Source organism: Megascapheus bottae, chromosome 14 (genome assembly GCF_031878675.1).
Source record: "Megascapheus bottae isolate mThoBot1 chromosome 14, mThoBot2.hap1, whole genome shotgun sequence".
In the NCBI taxonomy this organism is placed as follows: Eukaryota; Metazoa; Chordata; class Mammalia; order Rodentia; family Geomyidae; genus Megascapheus; species Megascapheus bottae.
The window spans coordinates 23,831,259-23,846,448 of NC_143522.1; the positions used below are offsets into that span (position 1 = coordinate 23,831,259).

A 15,190-nucleotide genomic window follows, 5' to 3' on the forward strand; every position below is an offset into this window, starting at 1 on the left:
GTAGAGGTAAGAGGATCAGTTTGAAAAAGTAAAAGTTAAGATCTTCCAGAACCTATCTCAATGAACAAGCCCAGCATAATCCCAGCAACTCAGAGGCATAGCTCGGAGCACCATAGGTCTGTGGTTGGCCCCAAAACTCCAGGGCCCAATCTGAAAAACAAATCAAACAAATGGGCTGGGAGTGTGGACCACATGGTAGAGCGCCTAGATAGCAAGCCTGAGGCCCAGTGTGAGGAGGGATGTAGTGGGACGGGGATGGGGTAGAGTTCTTGTCTTCTATGCCCGGACCCTGGATTCAATCCCCAGTATAGCAACAATAGAAACAAAACACCTTACTCTTGTGGTACCTCCGGGTCTCCCACATGCCAGGATGGCACTGGGCTGTGACATTCATCATCTCACTGGACAGACATGTGGACTTTGCCAAGAGCCTTAGACCTGTGTGAGCTTCCTTCACAAGGCGTTGGGGAGAGGGTATCTAGACCTATGTTGCTCTTCTCTATTCAACATTCGCTGCTGGAAAATGGCAATCAGACAAGCTCTCACTCCACAGGCAGTGGCTATTGGTGTATTGGCACCCCTGGCAACAAAGCTCCTGGATGCTTCTGGGCAATGTGTATGTGTGGGGGGGGGAGTGGTGGTGTTAATGACAGCTCCGCAATGTGAACCAACCAGACAGGAAGAGCAAGGCTCCACCTCACCTACTGCTGTCTCAGAGCCAAGGGAGCAGGACACACCCACATCCTTATCCCTTGACCCCTGCATTCTGGCCACACCTCTTCACAGCTTATAAGCTGGGAAGCTGTCCCTTCTGAGAGGGGTCCAGGGCACTCAGATCCCGCAGGGAAGAGGCTGGTGTTTCAGTGTCCTGCCATGTGGTGACGATCCCAGTACAGTTTCTCAATCTCTGCACAAACCTGTGCTCGCTCTGCCTGTGCCCACCGCCCCCTCACAGCAGCCCTCAGATGAAGCAAGACAGAAGAGGGACCCATGCAGGGAAATGAAGACAGAGGGCCTGAGCTCTGGAGGACCCATCCTCACAGGCCTTCTGTGGGCCTTGTGTATGAAAGGTGGAGGCTGCCACTAATGTGAGCCAGAAGACAAGGAGGAGTTGGGAGAAGGAGGCAGGCCCAGCCTTCCTGCTGTGGCCTCTGCCCACCCCCTCAGTCCCCTCCCACAGGGTTCTGGCAGGGTCTACCCACCTGAGCTCCCCAGGGTAGCGGTACTCAGACCCTTAGGAAAGTGCAGTCTGTCCTCACAGCCAACTCCTACGGGGCCTTCAAGATCAGCCCATCTTGCCCTTCTGGGAAGTGCTTGGGAAACTACTTTGGCCTGGCAGAGGCTGCCTGCTGCTCCCCAGCCCAGAACCCCAGAGGAGAGACTGCTACACTCTGGAATTGAAGGTGGCTCCTAGGGTGGTTCTTGAAGGACTTGGGGCACTTTGCCCAGGTGGGGATCAGCAGGCCAAGGTACCAAGAAATGGAACAGCACAGAGCTCCCCGGAACAACTTGTAACAACAACCTCCAGGACATCAGCTGACAGAAATGTCCTACTGCCCTGCACACCCAGAAGCCACAGTGCAGAAATGTAAGCCGAGGGGTCCCCAAAGGCTGGTGTGCTGGGGTGAGAGGGCCAACCCCACAGGCCTGGGCACCTGTCCAAGTCAGCAGGCCCCCAGCTAAGCTCGGAGACTGTTTAGAGGCCTGACCCAGAACCTAGCAGACAGCAGGGCCACAGGCCGGACCCAATGGCTAAAGAGTCCACTTCTAACCTGCTACTGAGAGGAAGCAGAGACCAAGCCCAGGGCTGCGCCAGGCCCTCACAGGACACCAGCCCAGGAACCAGTGATCTGGAGTTTTACCTTCTAAGGTGAACAGGAGGAAAGAGACTCTAGGATGATGCTAGGCCTCCAGCTGTTGGATTACAGTCACTTAATTTTATGAATTTACTTGTTCACTTACTTATTATGTTGGTCCTGGGGCCTGAACTCAGGGCCTGGGCACTTTCCCTGAGCTTCTCTGTGCTCAAGGTTAGTGTTCTACCACTTTGGGCCACATTGCCATTTTTCGTTTTTGGGGGGAGTTCATTGGAGCTAGGAGTCTCAAAGGCTTTCCTGTCCCAATCCTCAGACCTTAGCTTCCTGAGTAGCTAGGACTATAGCTACGAGCCACCAATGTTCGGCTTATAGTCACTTCAGACTCCAGTGGGACATGGTTCAATTCAGAACTCGTCCACAGAACACCTTCAGCTAATGGGCAAAAACTGGTTGCCAGGGGACAGGGCAGGGGACAGGGCAGAGAAGTGGAACATTACTCAGCATGACACGAAACTCTGAGACTGATCCCTGGCACAAAACCGAAAGAGCAAATCAAAACAAGAAGTAAAAAAAAAAATTGTTGGTGCAGGGGGGGCGGGGGAGACCTTCTGGCACCCTACAAGTTACCACGTTTCAGAGGGGACATGGAGTCAAAGAAACAGCTCCCTTGTCCTGAGCTCTGGCTCCCAGCACACGTGGTTCCTGGTGTCCACAGTAACAGAGAGGCGAGTTGCTGGTGGAGGCCGTGGGGGGCAGGGGAGCGGTCGCTGCTCAAGGCTGCTGGCCTCCTGCTCTGAAATGATCAGCCTCCACCATTTCCTCCTATTCATCGTCCCAGTGACAGGCCTTTCATCCCCTGGGAACTGCCCACTTTAAACACGGCCTGTCCTGAGGAGCGGGTGGGGATCAGACCTTAAACGGCAGGAGAAAGCAAGACACAGAGTTCCACACGAGAGCACGGGGTTGACTGTGCTCCAAGTGTGCTGAGCAGGTTCCTGGATTTTCATGTCCCCTGCTTATGACAGGAGCCCTGAGTTCTGACAGGAACTGCAGGAGCCTAAGGCCCCCCAGCTTGGGCCCAGTGGCAGCCAGATCCCCTCTATAAGCACCTCTACTCCCCCTCTCTCCAACCCCTTCTTTCTTCCCTCTTGTGTAGCTCGGGGTCCTTTGCTGGCAGCTGGTCAAGGCTCAGAGGCCGCCAGCTGCATTCCGATCCCAGCACACCTGCTTAGCAACTGCAACAGTGGGCAAGTTACAAATTAACCTTCCCTTTTCTCATCTGAAGAAAAGAGAGGAACCAATCTTCATTACTACACCTTGCAGAGCCACCACATGGCTGAAATACAGCGCTAACACTAGAGCTTAACCCTCACTGGCTCCATAAAAATACCTACAGCACTGCTCATTTAAGAGCTTCACTGGGCACCTGCTCTGGGCCAGACAGTCAATCTGCAAAGGCCTGGATGGGAAATACAGGTTTGTGGGTTCAAAGAGATTCTGTGGTAACTATTCAACCCTGCAGGGGTGGTACAAGAACAGCCAGAGACACAGATGGGTCTAGCTGTATTCTGATAAAACTTCCCTCAGAAAAGTCAGTGATGGCCTATCTGCACTATAGTTCGTTGTTTCTTCGTTAGCCAGGTGCTGGGCAGAGGCTGAGCGAGGCCCAGGGTCATGTTCCCTGGTGTGGTGAGATGGGAAAATGCATCACGACAGTACCACGTGCAGAACCCTGCCTGGAGTAAGGCGGGTTCTGAAGGAAATGGTGAAGCAGGAGCTGGAGATGTGGCCTGAACTTGAGCCTCCCAGCCCTGCAATGGCCTCAACTCTGATGCCTGAGTCTTAAGGTCTGGGAGAAGGAAGAAGGAAGGAAGGTGGGTGTCTGAGGAAGCACCTGTACAAAGTCACAGAGGACCTGGGGGAGCCGAAGGGCAGCAGGAGTGGATGTGAATATGTCCTCAGAGCAGGGGAGAGGCGTCCACTGAGTCACTGGATAGAGGGTGGCATGGCCAGTAGAGATCTGAGAAGTATCCTACACGTAGACTCTACAGTGACTCAAGCAGGCATCTCAGGAGACTGGGGAGACTGGGCATGTACATATCCCCGAAGCCTGTTGATGGCATCAAGAATGGGAGGTGGGAATGTGGGCTCGGACGAAGACAAGACCCTGGGCCTGGTCCAGGTGGGGCAAGTGAGGAAAAGAAAAGACAGAGCCTGACCATGCTGGCTTAGCCAAAGTGCAGTCTAGAGACAACACAGAAAGACGATGAAATCATCTGAGACTCCAGTGGACTACACAAAGGCACAGAGGTTGGAAAGCAGGAGCTCAAGACCCTGAACCTAGAGTAAAGACGAAGCCCCTAGACTCAAACCAATTTCCTGAACTCCTTTCCCATGGGAGGTGATGGAGATAGGAGAGGAAGGAGTTCCAGAGCATGGCCTGGGGTAAAGGCAGGCCTGGAAGAGAACGGGCTGGGTCTCACCTCCCAAGCCCAAATGGGCAGTGCACGTGGAGCCCAGGGCAACCTTCTTAGCCCTTCTAGATCCTGGGCACACCACGGTCATCTTAGGGGTATGACCCTGAATTTGAGAGAGGACATACATGTAACATACCCAGAGCATAAACCCAGCTCCTTAGTGCTGGAGCCTTGCCAGTGACCCCACCCAACCCTCCGAATCCCTCCTTTACCAAATAGCCTCTTTAAACCTCAGGCTACTCTCTATCCGAGGGTTCCCTGCAGGGGGAAGCTGCTGCTAAGCTCACTGCTGATGGTATCCCCTTGTCCATCTCGAAGTTGGTGTTACAGCTAGATCTCTGCCCCTTGGGCTGTTTCACAGACCCTGCCTAAGAAAGTTGTCACATCACACAGGATCCACTGGAGCCCTGGCCACTCTGCCTGGGATGCACATAACTTCAGCATCTTTGCCTCTGCCTGGGAGGGAAACTTTCAGCCAGTCATAAAATACAAGGAAGGAGAACCTTCTTTGCAATGTCTCTGCCTCTGCCTCTGCCTCCGCCTCCGTCTCCTCCCACACAGAAGCTCCCACTGCAAAACTCTGACCCCAGATGTGGCCTTGAGCTGTGCTGGTTTGCAAAAGGAAGTCAGAGGTCAGCTGAGGACTCGCCCACTTCTTCCCCTCCTGGAGGGGCAGATGTTGCTGTCTCGTAAGCAAATCAGGAGCCACAAAAAAAGACCCCAAAAGTTTAAAATGAAATCATACAGGTTTGTGCTCCATGTTTGTTTGTTTTGTCAGTCATGGGGCTTGAACTCTGGGCCTGGGCAATGTCCCTGAGCTCTTCAGCTCAAGTCCACCACCTTTCCCCTTGAGCCAAAAGGCGACTTTGGGTTTTCTAGTGGCTAATTGGAGATAAGAGTCTCATGGACTTTAAGTGCCCAGACTAGTTTTGAACCATGATACTCAAATATCAGCTTCCTGAGTAGCTAGGATTACAGGCATGAGCTCTTTTTGTTTTTAAAACCAGTATTAACCTTGCCCTAACCCTGGACCCCAGCCCTTGACCTACCCAGTTGTGCTTTGAGGGCTGGTCTGGCAGGCTCTCAGGGAAAATGCCAGAGTCACCCCCACACACTGTTCCTCAGTGTCACACACATGGAGAGCTGGCATGACAGCCATAACTAGACTCCTGGTTCTGCAGATAGGCCATGCCTGTAATCTTAGCCACTCAAGAGGTTGAACTCTAAGGACTGAAGTTTGAAGCTAGCTAAGGCAGGAGAGTCATGAGATTTTTTTTTTTTTGGCCAGCTGTTTGGCTTGAACTCAGGGCCTGAGCACTGTCCTTAGACTTTTCTCAAGGTAGAGCTCTACCACTTGACCCATGGCACCACTTCCTGTTGTTGTTTTTTTTTTTACTATGTATGTGGTTCCGAGGAATCAAACACAGGTTTTTGTGCATGCTAGGCAAGCACTCTACCACTAGGCCAAACTCCCGGCCCCATCCATGAGACTCTTATCTCTAATAAACTACGCAGAAAAAGCTGTAAATGGAGCTGTGGCTCAAGAGGTAGAGTGCTTGCCATGAGCAAAAAGAGGCTCAGGGACAGTTCCCAGGCCCTGAGTTTAAGCCCCAGGGCTGGCAAAAAAAAAAAAAAAAGACAACAAAAACCTAGTAGTAGTCCTAGTCCTATTCTTAATTTATAGATGAGAAAACAGAGTCCCAGCAAATTAGCCTGAAAGAAGTGTTAACAAGGAAAAAGATAAACGGAAAGAAGAGGGGTTCTTGTTGTTGTTGTTTCCTTATTTTTTGTCTTTGTTTACTTAACTGTCTTTGGGAGGCTAAGGGGAGACGCAGGAATGCAGCGACAAAGGGTGAACAAAAGTAGCCAGGGGACTGTGTAGAAAATGAACTTTACAACTTGTGGGTGGGATGGGAGGGGAAAACTGGGAGAGAGGGAGAAGGAAGGGATGGCAATGTCTAAAAAGAAGTGTATTCTATCCCCGGCTTACATAACTCTAACTCCTCTGTACATCACCTTTAGGATATCAGTAAAAGTATTTTTACAAAGAGTGATGACAAGATCAGAAGGTCATCGAGCAGCATGAAATAGAAGGAAAACCCTCTACGGAACCCTCACCAGCCAACCATGCGCCTTCTCTCACCTGCCTGACAACCAGGAAATAAAGGAACGAGAGGAAAATACTTTAGGCTGGGAAGTAGGAGAAATGGCACTCTACTTCCCCCAGATACTCTCAGGACAGGCGTGCCAGATCTGAGGATGTGTCCGAGCCCGGTGCCTCGCCCACCCAGCAGGGGTGGCGGCCTACCTCCATGCGGGCCTTGTAGAAGTCCACATCATGCAGCTTCTCCTTGCAGCGGACCAGCTCCATCTCCAGTCGCTCCACACGGTTCGCCTTCTCCCTCAGGGAGTCCAGCTCATCCCGATAGGCCCGGGCTGACCGGGCGTCCCCTGCCAGCTGAATGTTCTACAAGATGGTGGAGGAGAGATACTTCTTAGCTTCCCCAAGGGGGTAGGAGGGATAGAAAGGGTTAAGTCCCTCAAGTGAAGTCGGTCCCTAGTGGACAAAGGGGCTGTGTCCCGGGACTGTCCCTGGGGGTCTCCACATGCTGTCACTAAGAAGCACAGAAACTCCCAGGGGAGCCCTTAGGATAACTGGCTCTGGAACAGCTCTGCAGGATGCAACCACTGCTGCATTACAGACTTTCCAAACCCCTGGACACCCGGCTGTAGACCAGGTCAGGTTGGGCTCACCTCCTGCTTGACCTTCTGTAGCTCCAGCACCAGCTGATCTACCTCATGTCTGGTGTCCACGAGCTGCTCCGTCTTGTCCTCCCTGTGGGGGAAGAGGAGGAGGACGGGCTATCAGAGTGGTTCTCACTCCAAATTCTGTTCTCGACTATCTAATGTCTGCCCTCTTAACTCTAGCCACCCACCATGTGGGTTTCCTTCTAAGTGCATGAGACTACAACTGAGGATGGGGAGGTCAAGGCAGGTGGCTTCCCAGATGATAGGCAAGTGCCAATCACCAGCTGAGGCTCTCCAGGTAGGGTGAGGTGCATCCTCTCTCTAGCCATGAAAACCCTGCCTGTCATCCTGGCCCAGAGAGGGGACAGTGGTCTGCTTATGTAGACAGCTAGCAGGCTGGAAGGAGGTCCTCTCTCTCTGGCTTCCATCTAGCCTCAGCCAGAGCTAGCTCAAAGCCCCCCCTGCCAGCTGCACATGCCCTCAGAGCTCTCCTTTTTGCCCTGGACACGTGTCCATGGCACACCCCACTGAGGCCACACATGCGGCCAGGAACTCACAGCTCCTGCCTGACGCGCCGCAGCCTGGCCTTGGTGTCGGCCAACTCTACGGCCAGGTGCTGCTTGTCCTCGCTGGAGAGGCTGCTGGTGGGGCTGGGCGTGGAATCGGCGCTGGAGGACTTGATGGGGCTGGGCGGGTGCTGCGTCTGCAGGTAGTCCCGCTCCTGCGTCAGGTCCACGATCAGCTGCGAAGAGCAGAACAACGGCCAGTGGTAGGTTTGCTAGTGAGCACAGGGCCCAGCGCAGAGCCAGGCCACCCTGGCCAACCTCCAACCTCCCTCGGGCATCCTTCAGTGAAGGAGCCATGACCAGGGGAAGTGGCTGCACCCTACCCGACCCTGGCTAGGCCAGAGATGGAGACAGAGGGGAAGAAGGAGCCCGCTGGGCCAGCCCCGGTGTCCCGGCCCCGGGCGCACCTCAGTGCACTCGTCCCTCTCGTCGATGAGCCGGCGCAGATGGAACACCATGCTCCTGGACAGGGCCTCCAGCTCCTCCGGGGCAACGTCCGGCAGCTCCAGCCACTGCAGGTCAAATACGTTCTCCTGGTTGTGGGTCACCTGTGAGCACAACGGAGACCAGCACTGCAGTGGCTGGCGCGCCTGGCCCTGGCTCCGGGCCCATGTGGGCGGCCCAGGCAGAGACGCAGCCTGTTCGATGCCCTCACTCACACACTGTATACAGCAACTCATTCTCCAGACACTGACATGATTACTCCTTGGCTGGCAAGCTTCCCGTGGGGAGCAGAAAGGCTCCTGAAGGGAATTTACATGGACTCTTGCACGGAGATCTGCTGCACAAACCACATCTGCTTTCAAGTCTTTTTAAAAAAAAAAAAAAGTTCCAAACTCACGTCTTATAATAATCTCCCTAAAAGGAACTGGATAACAAGGTGTTTGCACTGGAGCTAACATAAAGGAGATGAGGAAGAGAGCTTAATCCAACGCAAACAAAAATGTCTAGCATCTTATATAAGAAAGTTGGGTGTAGAGCCCTCTCGGGGAAGCTATACGCAAGTCAAAGTGATCCTGGGGTAAGCGTGTATCTCAGTCCCACAAGCCGCCAAGGAACATCTGCTTCATCTTCTCCCCTGAACAGGGAGTTCTGCCCATCTACCCAACATCAATCCCTCTCTAGCTTTCCTTCTCCCTCCCTTCTCTTTTCATGGCAGGATTAGGCCTCTCATTCATGCCTGGCTTTTTTTTTAATTAAAGAATTTATTAACATTAATTTTTACATCATATTTCAAATGACATGTGTAACAAACAAGTATTCAAGAAGGGAATCTCTATATACAATTATTGGCACTTAGATTTAAGAACATATCAAAATTATTGCCTGGCTTTTTTGCTCAAGGCCATCACTCTACCACTTGAGCCACAATTTCACTTCTGGAGCTCATACTGTCTTTGAACCGGAATCCTCAGCTCTCAGCTTTCTAAGTAGTTAGGATTACAGGTGTGAGCTACTGGCTCATTTTTAGAAGAGAAATAGTATAACATTCAGTGGGGAGGTACACAACAATGAGAAAGCCAAGAAGAGATAGGGAGAATGGCTTAAAAAAAAGCAAACACCGGGCCGGGAGTCTGGCCTAGTGGTTAAAGTGCTTGCCTAGCATGCACGAAGACCTGGGTTCAATTCCTCGGTACCACATACATAGAAAAAAGCCAGAAGTGGTGCTGAGGCTCAAGTGGTAGAGCTCTAGCCTTGAGAAAGGAGTTTGGCCTAGTGATAGAGTGCTTGCCTAGCATGCACAATGACCCAGGTTCGATTCCTCGGTACCATATGCATAGAAAAAGCCAGAAATGGTGCTGAGGCTCAAGTGGTAGAGCTCTAGCCTTGAGAAAGTCCAAGGACTGTGCTCAGGCCCTGAGTTCAAGCCCAGGACTGGCAAAAAAAAAAAAAGCAAACACCAAAAAGTAAAGTCAGACACCACATCACCCTATATGTAAGGAAATGGAAAGACTTGGAAATTTTAAATGAGGTAAGCCAGACCCAAAGGAACATAGGCTCAATGGTTTTCCCTCATTTGTAATAATTAGTACACATCTAGGGTTCTCCTAGCAGAGGATTACAATAGCTCAAAACCTAGGTACATAAGGTCATGTAGGATGAGACTAAATAAAAGGATCTCTAGGATATGGAAACAAGAGCTTTATCTTGTGTGATTGTTGTTCTTAATGTACTATGTTATTTCTCTTCTCTTTTTCTGCCCTTTGATTAATCTCATATTGCTACTGTATCTGACTCTGTTACCTGGTATACTGTATATACGTTTATTGCTTATTTGAAATAAGAAAGGGAAGGGGGGGAAAGAAAATGATTGGGAGGGAGTTGAGGGAGGGAAATGGGAACAAAAACATGAGATGGAGTATCAATGTGTGAGAAATAATGCACCTATTACCTGGTGAATGTAACTGTAACCTCTCTATATATTACCCCGGCAATAAAAAAAAAGTCAGGGTGTGAGGAGGGAAACGAGGACAAAAACATGAGAAGGGGTATCAATGTGTGAGAAGTAGTGCACCTACTACCTGGTGAAAGTAACTATGACCCCTCTATACATTAGCTCAACAATAAAATTCAAAAAGTTTAAAAAAAGTAAAGTCAAAGTTCTATCAAGACACTACCCTCGCCTATCTTCCCTCTTAGAAAAGACAGATCTTGACCTGACTCGACTCTGAATGAAGAGATCTCATCTCATCACATCCTAAGTCAGGAGCTGGGATTCCAAGGCTGGTTCTACGCCTCACATACCAGAGGTAGCTAGGGAAACTCAGATTCTTAAGGTCATACGGCTTCCTTCAGGAACACAGACATGTGGAGAGCTTTCAATTAAAGACTCACACTTCTCCCCTGCCCTCCTGAGTCCCAGGCACCAGAATTTTCCTTTCCTTTTTTTTTCTTTGTCTAAGACAGAGACTTGAACTCAGTATATGTTGCTTTCGCTCACTGGTTGGTACTCTACCACCTGAGCTACACATCTGACTCCACACTAGAACTTATAAAAAGTGCCCAATTAATTCCGACGCCAGCCCCCAGTGTCAATCACTGACTGATCATCACAAAGGAATTGCCAGGTTGCATTTTTTTTTTTTTAATATCCTGCTGTCTGGTCTGGAAAATCAGTGAGCAGCAAGGAGCTCTTGATAAAAAGCTCAAGAACCTAGTCCCTGGACAGATCGATTTTCAAAACACAGACATATAAGGAAATCAAAGAGGCAGAATGACTCTAAGGCTAACAGGTGCTCAAATAATGGTTGAAAATACTTGCTAAAATACTGTCATTCACTTGACGCCTGCAATGAGCCATATCTGTCTCCTGCTTCAAATCTTGACTTGGAACACACTGCCCTGCAGTCTCCAGATGTGTCACCTACAGTCACCCCCAGAGCTGTGTGTTCAGCTGCCAATGGCAATCACATACCAGCTTCTACACACCCCACTTTTTGACAGTGTGAGCGTATGTGTGTGGGGGGGAGGGGGATTTACTGGTGCTTTGACTCAGGACCTGGTGCTGTCCTTTAGCTTTTTTTTTGCTCAATGTTGGCACTTCACCAATTGAGCCACAGCTCTATCTCTGGCTTTCTGGTGGTTAACTGGAAAGAAGAGTCTCATGAACATCCCTTCCCAGGATGGCTTTACCCCTCAGTCTTCCTGAGTAGCTAGGATTATAGACATGAATCAGCAGTATGCAGCTTACATGTCTTTTCTCTCTTTTTTGTCCATTGTGGGGGTTGAACTCAGGGCCTGGATGCTGTCCCTGAGCTCTTCGCTAAGGCTAGTGCTCCACCACTTTGGAGCACAGCTCCACTTCTGGTTTTCTCCTGGTTAGAGATAAGAGTCTAAAGGGCTCTCTAGACAGGGTTGGTTTTGAAGAGCCATTCTCAGATCTCATCCTCCCCTGTGTGCACTGGCAGCACTTCTTTCTTTCGTCTGCATGTGGGGCGGGACTGAACACTGAAATCTCACTGCCCATTCATTTTCAAGTAGGTATTTGACCCACAAGAAGGAAAAAGTATCACCTTCATGGCTGATACCTTCTCTGCCAATGTCAAGAGCAGGAAGTCTGCCTACCTTCTCTACGGGATTAACATTCAGTGGAGTGCGCTCCCAACCTCACCCTGGAGACCTGAGTCTGGGCTGCCTTCTCTAGACTCCAGACTCTGAGTACCAAGTGCTTTGGCTTGTCTCCCTATGCGCTGTGTACCACTGACAGCAAAGGATGCTGCTTCCTCTCTCTCTCCTTTAAAGATCAACCATCAGTATGGGGTGACATTCGCCAGAATACATTTTCAGGGCCTGTAAATCAAATTCTGAGCCTAAACTACTTGACAGCTCTTAAAAATAGTCTGAAGTCCATAAAAGGCAAGAAGAAGGAGACAAGATTTGATTGAGGTGTTGGGTTTTTTTTTTAACTCCTATTTTATTTTAGTTTGCTGATGGCTACCTTTCCAAACAGAATCAATTTGTCTGTGGTGTCAGATGCCTAAAATTAGCAAAACTACCCTTGGGTGACATAGCTTGGAACTCTTCCAGCATGAGGTGCTGGCTGCGTCCTGCCTGCTGCAGGACAGAGGTCACAGTGGCGCGCCCATGGTTACCTCCTGGATGTGAGCCACAATGCCAGCCTGGGTCTCGATGTCCAGCTGCTTGATTCTCTCGATGAACTCCTCTTTCCTCTCACACTGTGAAGAGGTTGCATATGTCAGTGGAAGCCTTTTTCAAGGGAAGGCAAACCTGCAGCTCTGTTCACAGCTACGCTCAGGTTAGGCATGAAAAACTCACCCCAGCCTGCTTCCTCATCTGTAACAAGACCACTTGGTTCCCTGTAAACAGATGTCTCAGAAAGCTGCTCGGGTCACCTGCACGAGCTTGTTTCACAAGCCCACCCCCTTAAGCCCCACCTCCAAGACAGGAACCACTGGCTACGTGGAACCCGAAAACTGTGTTTCAGATCAGGGCTGCAAAGTGAAGATGACAGCACCCAGGTTAAAGAAAGGCAGGGACATGCTACTTGTAAAAGTCAGACAGGGATTTGGGGTCGGGGCCGGGGTGCTGAGGCCCTGCATGTACTACACAAGTACCCTACCAATGAGCTGTACAACTCTCAACCTTTGGTTGCTTGCCCCACCACCACTACCACCACCACTGAGATTTGAACTCAGAGCCTTGCTCTACTTGCTTGCTTAGCTGGTGCTGGACCACTTGCGTCCCATCACGCCTGCTCTTTGCTCTATTTTGAATAGAGACTCTTGCCCAGACTTTTCGGCCTTGTCTGGCTTCAAATTCAAATGCTCTCAGCCCCCTGAATCGGTAGGATTATAGACAGGAGCCTCCTGTGGTCCCCAATAACAACATCTCAAGTGCTGCAACCGAGCTGGCATGAGTGAAGCCCAGGGGTGAAGCTGGGCACGATTATCCCCGCCAGCCCCCACGCGGGGCAGCTAAGGGCAGAGCCCCCACTACTGCCCAACCCTACCTGGACGGCACAGCCCAGCACCAGCAGCAGCACCTTCTTAATCTCCTCCATGCTCTTCCCTGTGCCAAAAGAGCAATGTTTTTAATTAGGTTCAACTATGCGTGCAATTCCCCAATGGCACATGCTTGCTGGAAGGAGGAAAATATCAGATAAGATAACGAAAACAAACTGACAAATACCCAATACCCAGTCAGGCAAGACAGCCACTTAGGTGACTTCAGAGTTCTTTTTACCAAGCGCATTCTACACAGAACCACTGGCAGCCCTCTGCCATTCAAACACCTCCTCCATAGTTCTCCACCATGACTTTCCTGTGGTAGTAAGTGCAGTTGGAAAGGAGGGGACAAACCCATTAAATGGCCCAGTCGCCACACCGTGCTTTCTTTCCCCTGTGCAGAGCTGCAGACAGATGAGGAAGGATAGATGTGGAAACCCACATACCCAGCTTCACCTTGCCAACGTTTTGAAGCATTTCAGGGTTTGGCTGGAATGTTCTAAAGCAAACTATGGATAACAAAGCCACATCTCTTGTTGTTGTTGGGTTGTGCCCAGGGTTTTGAACTCAATCTGAGCACTGTCCCTAAGCTTTTTTGTTCCAAGACCAGTGTTCTACCACTTTGAGCCACAGCACCACTTCTGGTTTTCTGGGGGTTAACTGGAGATAAGAGTCTCACAGACTTTCCTGCCCAGGCTGGCTTTGAACCACGACCTTCAGATCTCAGCCTCCTAAGTAGTTGGGATTACAGGTATAAGCCACCAGCACCTGGCCGCCATATTATTTTTGATGGCTGAACATTTTACTTTGCACCAAGATCACAAATCTATCCAGTCACCACCTTTCCAGAGATTCAAGTTTTCAGTATTTTTAGTCTATGAAATTTGTTGAACAAAAGCATCTTGGGTGTCTGGTCCTGTATGGAGCAATTTATTTTTACTGGCAAACTTCTCTTTTATTAAAAATTTTTCATGTCAAAATTGCAGGTAGCCAGGCTCCCCTACCTCTCCCCCTCTGAAAATAATGTGAGAACTCACTTTCTAACTTTGGACCCAGGCTGACCTGACTCCTGTTCTCAGCTTTGCTGGTGGGATGGCCAAAACCCTCATTTGCTGTTTTAAATTATGTCTCTTGATTACGATGGAGGCTGAATGTGTCTTCATCACCTCAACAATGTCTGGCCATCTGGGCTTCAGGCCTGGCCTGGGCAGCAGGAATGGTGGGTCCTGAGCAAGTCTGTCTCCTAACCTCAATTTCTACTCCTGTAAATTGGAGGCAACTTGTCCATAGGTGATGGGTGGGACTTCCATTCAGGCTAAAACTGGGGGGAAAAAGCTATGATCCTTTCTGCTTTTGTCATCAAATCCTGTTCAACTGGGGTTGAAAAACAGGCCAAACATAGCACCATTTTCTTGAAAAAGAAAACCAAAATCCTGCCCAATGCCGGGGTTCATTCTGGCCCTGGGACGTATGTGGTTAGGCCACTCTTACTCAGTCTCTCAGCTCACACAGCTGAGTGTGGAGTCTTCCAACACTGGCGCTGCTGTCCAGGTTTCAGGGTGGATCGGAGAGGGTGGGGCTGTCCATACCCCGGCTCTTAGGGACCTCAGTGTCCTATGTGTCTATGGCTCAACACGTCTCCGCCAGTAAGTACAGAAACTTGTCAAATTTGAAATGCAAACATTTTCCAAGTCTTGTGTGTTTGCTTTCCTTTTTTTTTTTATTGTCAGCATAATGTATAGAGGGGTTACAGTAGTAGGTGCATTGCTTCTCACACATTGCTACCCCTTCTAATGTTTTTGTCCCCATTTCCCTCCCCAATCATCTTGTTTTCCTCCCTTTCCTTTCTTATAAACAAATAAATGTATATACAATATACCAGGTAACAAAGTCAGATATAGTAACAATATGAGATTGACCAAAGGGCAACAAATGAGAAGAGAAATAACACAGAACATTAAGAACAACAATCACACAAAATAAAGCTCTTGTTTCCATATCCTAGAGATCCTTTCATTTAGTCTCATCCTATGACGTGTGCGTGCAAGTGTGTAACACGTGGCCTTTTATTTGTCTTAAGACTCTAACCCATAGATCCTATATTGCTCATAAGTGTA

The 15,190-nt window shown here is 49.8% G+C and overlaps 1 protein-coding gene across 1 annotated transcript in view; it reads right to left on the minus strand.

Annotated features, from left to right (window-relative positions):
- The window catches only part of Ccdc88c (coiled-coil and HOOK domain protein 88C), a 110,693-nt gene that overhangs the window by 38,752 nt on the left and 56,751 nt on the right, over positions 1-15,190 (minus strand). The window contains exons 5-10 of the mRNA XM_090344707.1: positions 13,079-13,137; positions 12,201-12,284; positions 8,016-8,156; positions 7,600-7,784; positions 7,049-7,130; positions 6,603-6,761 (exon numbers count right to left, since the gene is read on the minus strand). Coding sequence (XP_090200833.1) covers positions 6,603-6,761; positions 7,049-7,130; positions 7,600-7,784; positions 8,016-8,156; positions 12,201-12,284; positions 13,079-13,137 — 710 coding nt within the window. The remainder of the gene's footprint in view (positions 1-6,602; positions 6,762-7,048; positions 7,131-7,599; positions 7,785-8,015; positions 8,157-12,200; positions 12,285-13,078; positions 13,138-15,190) is intronic.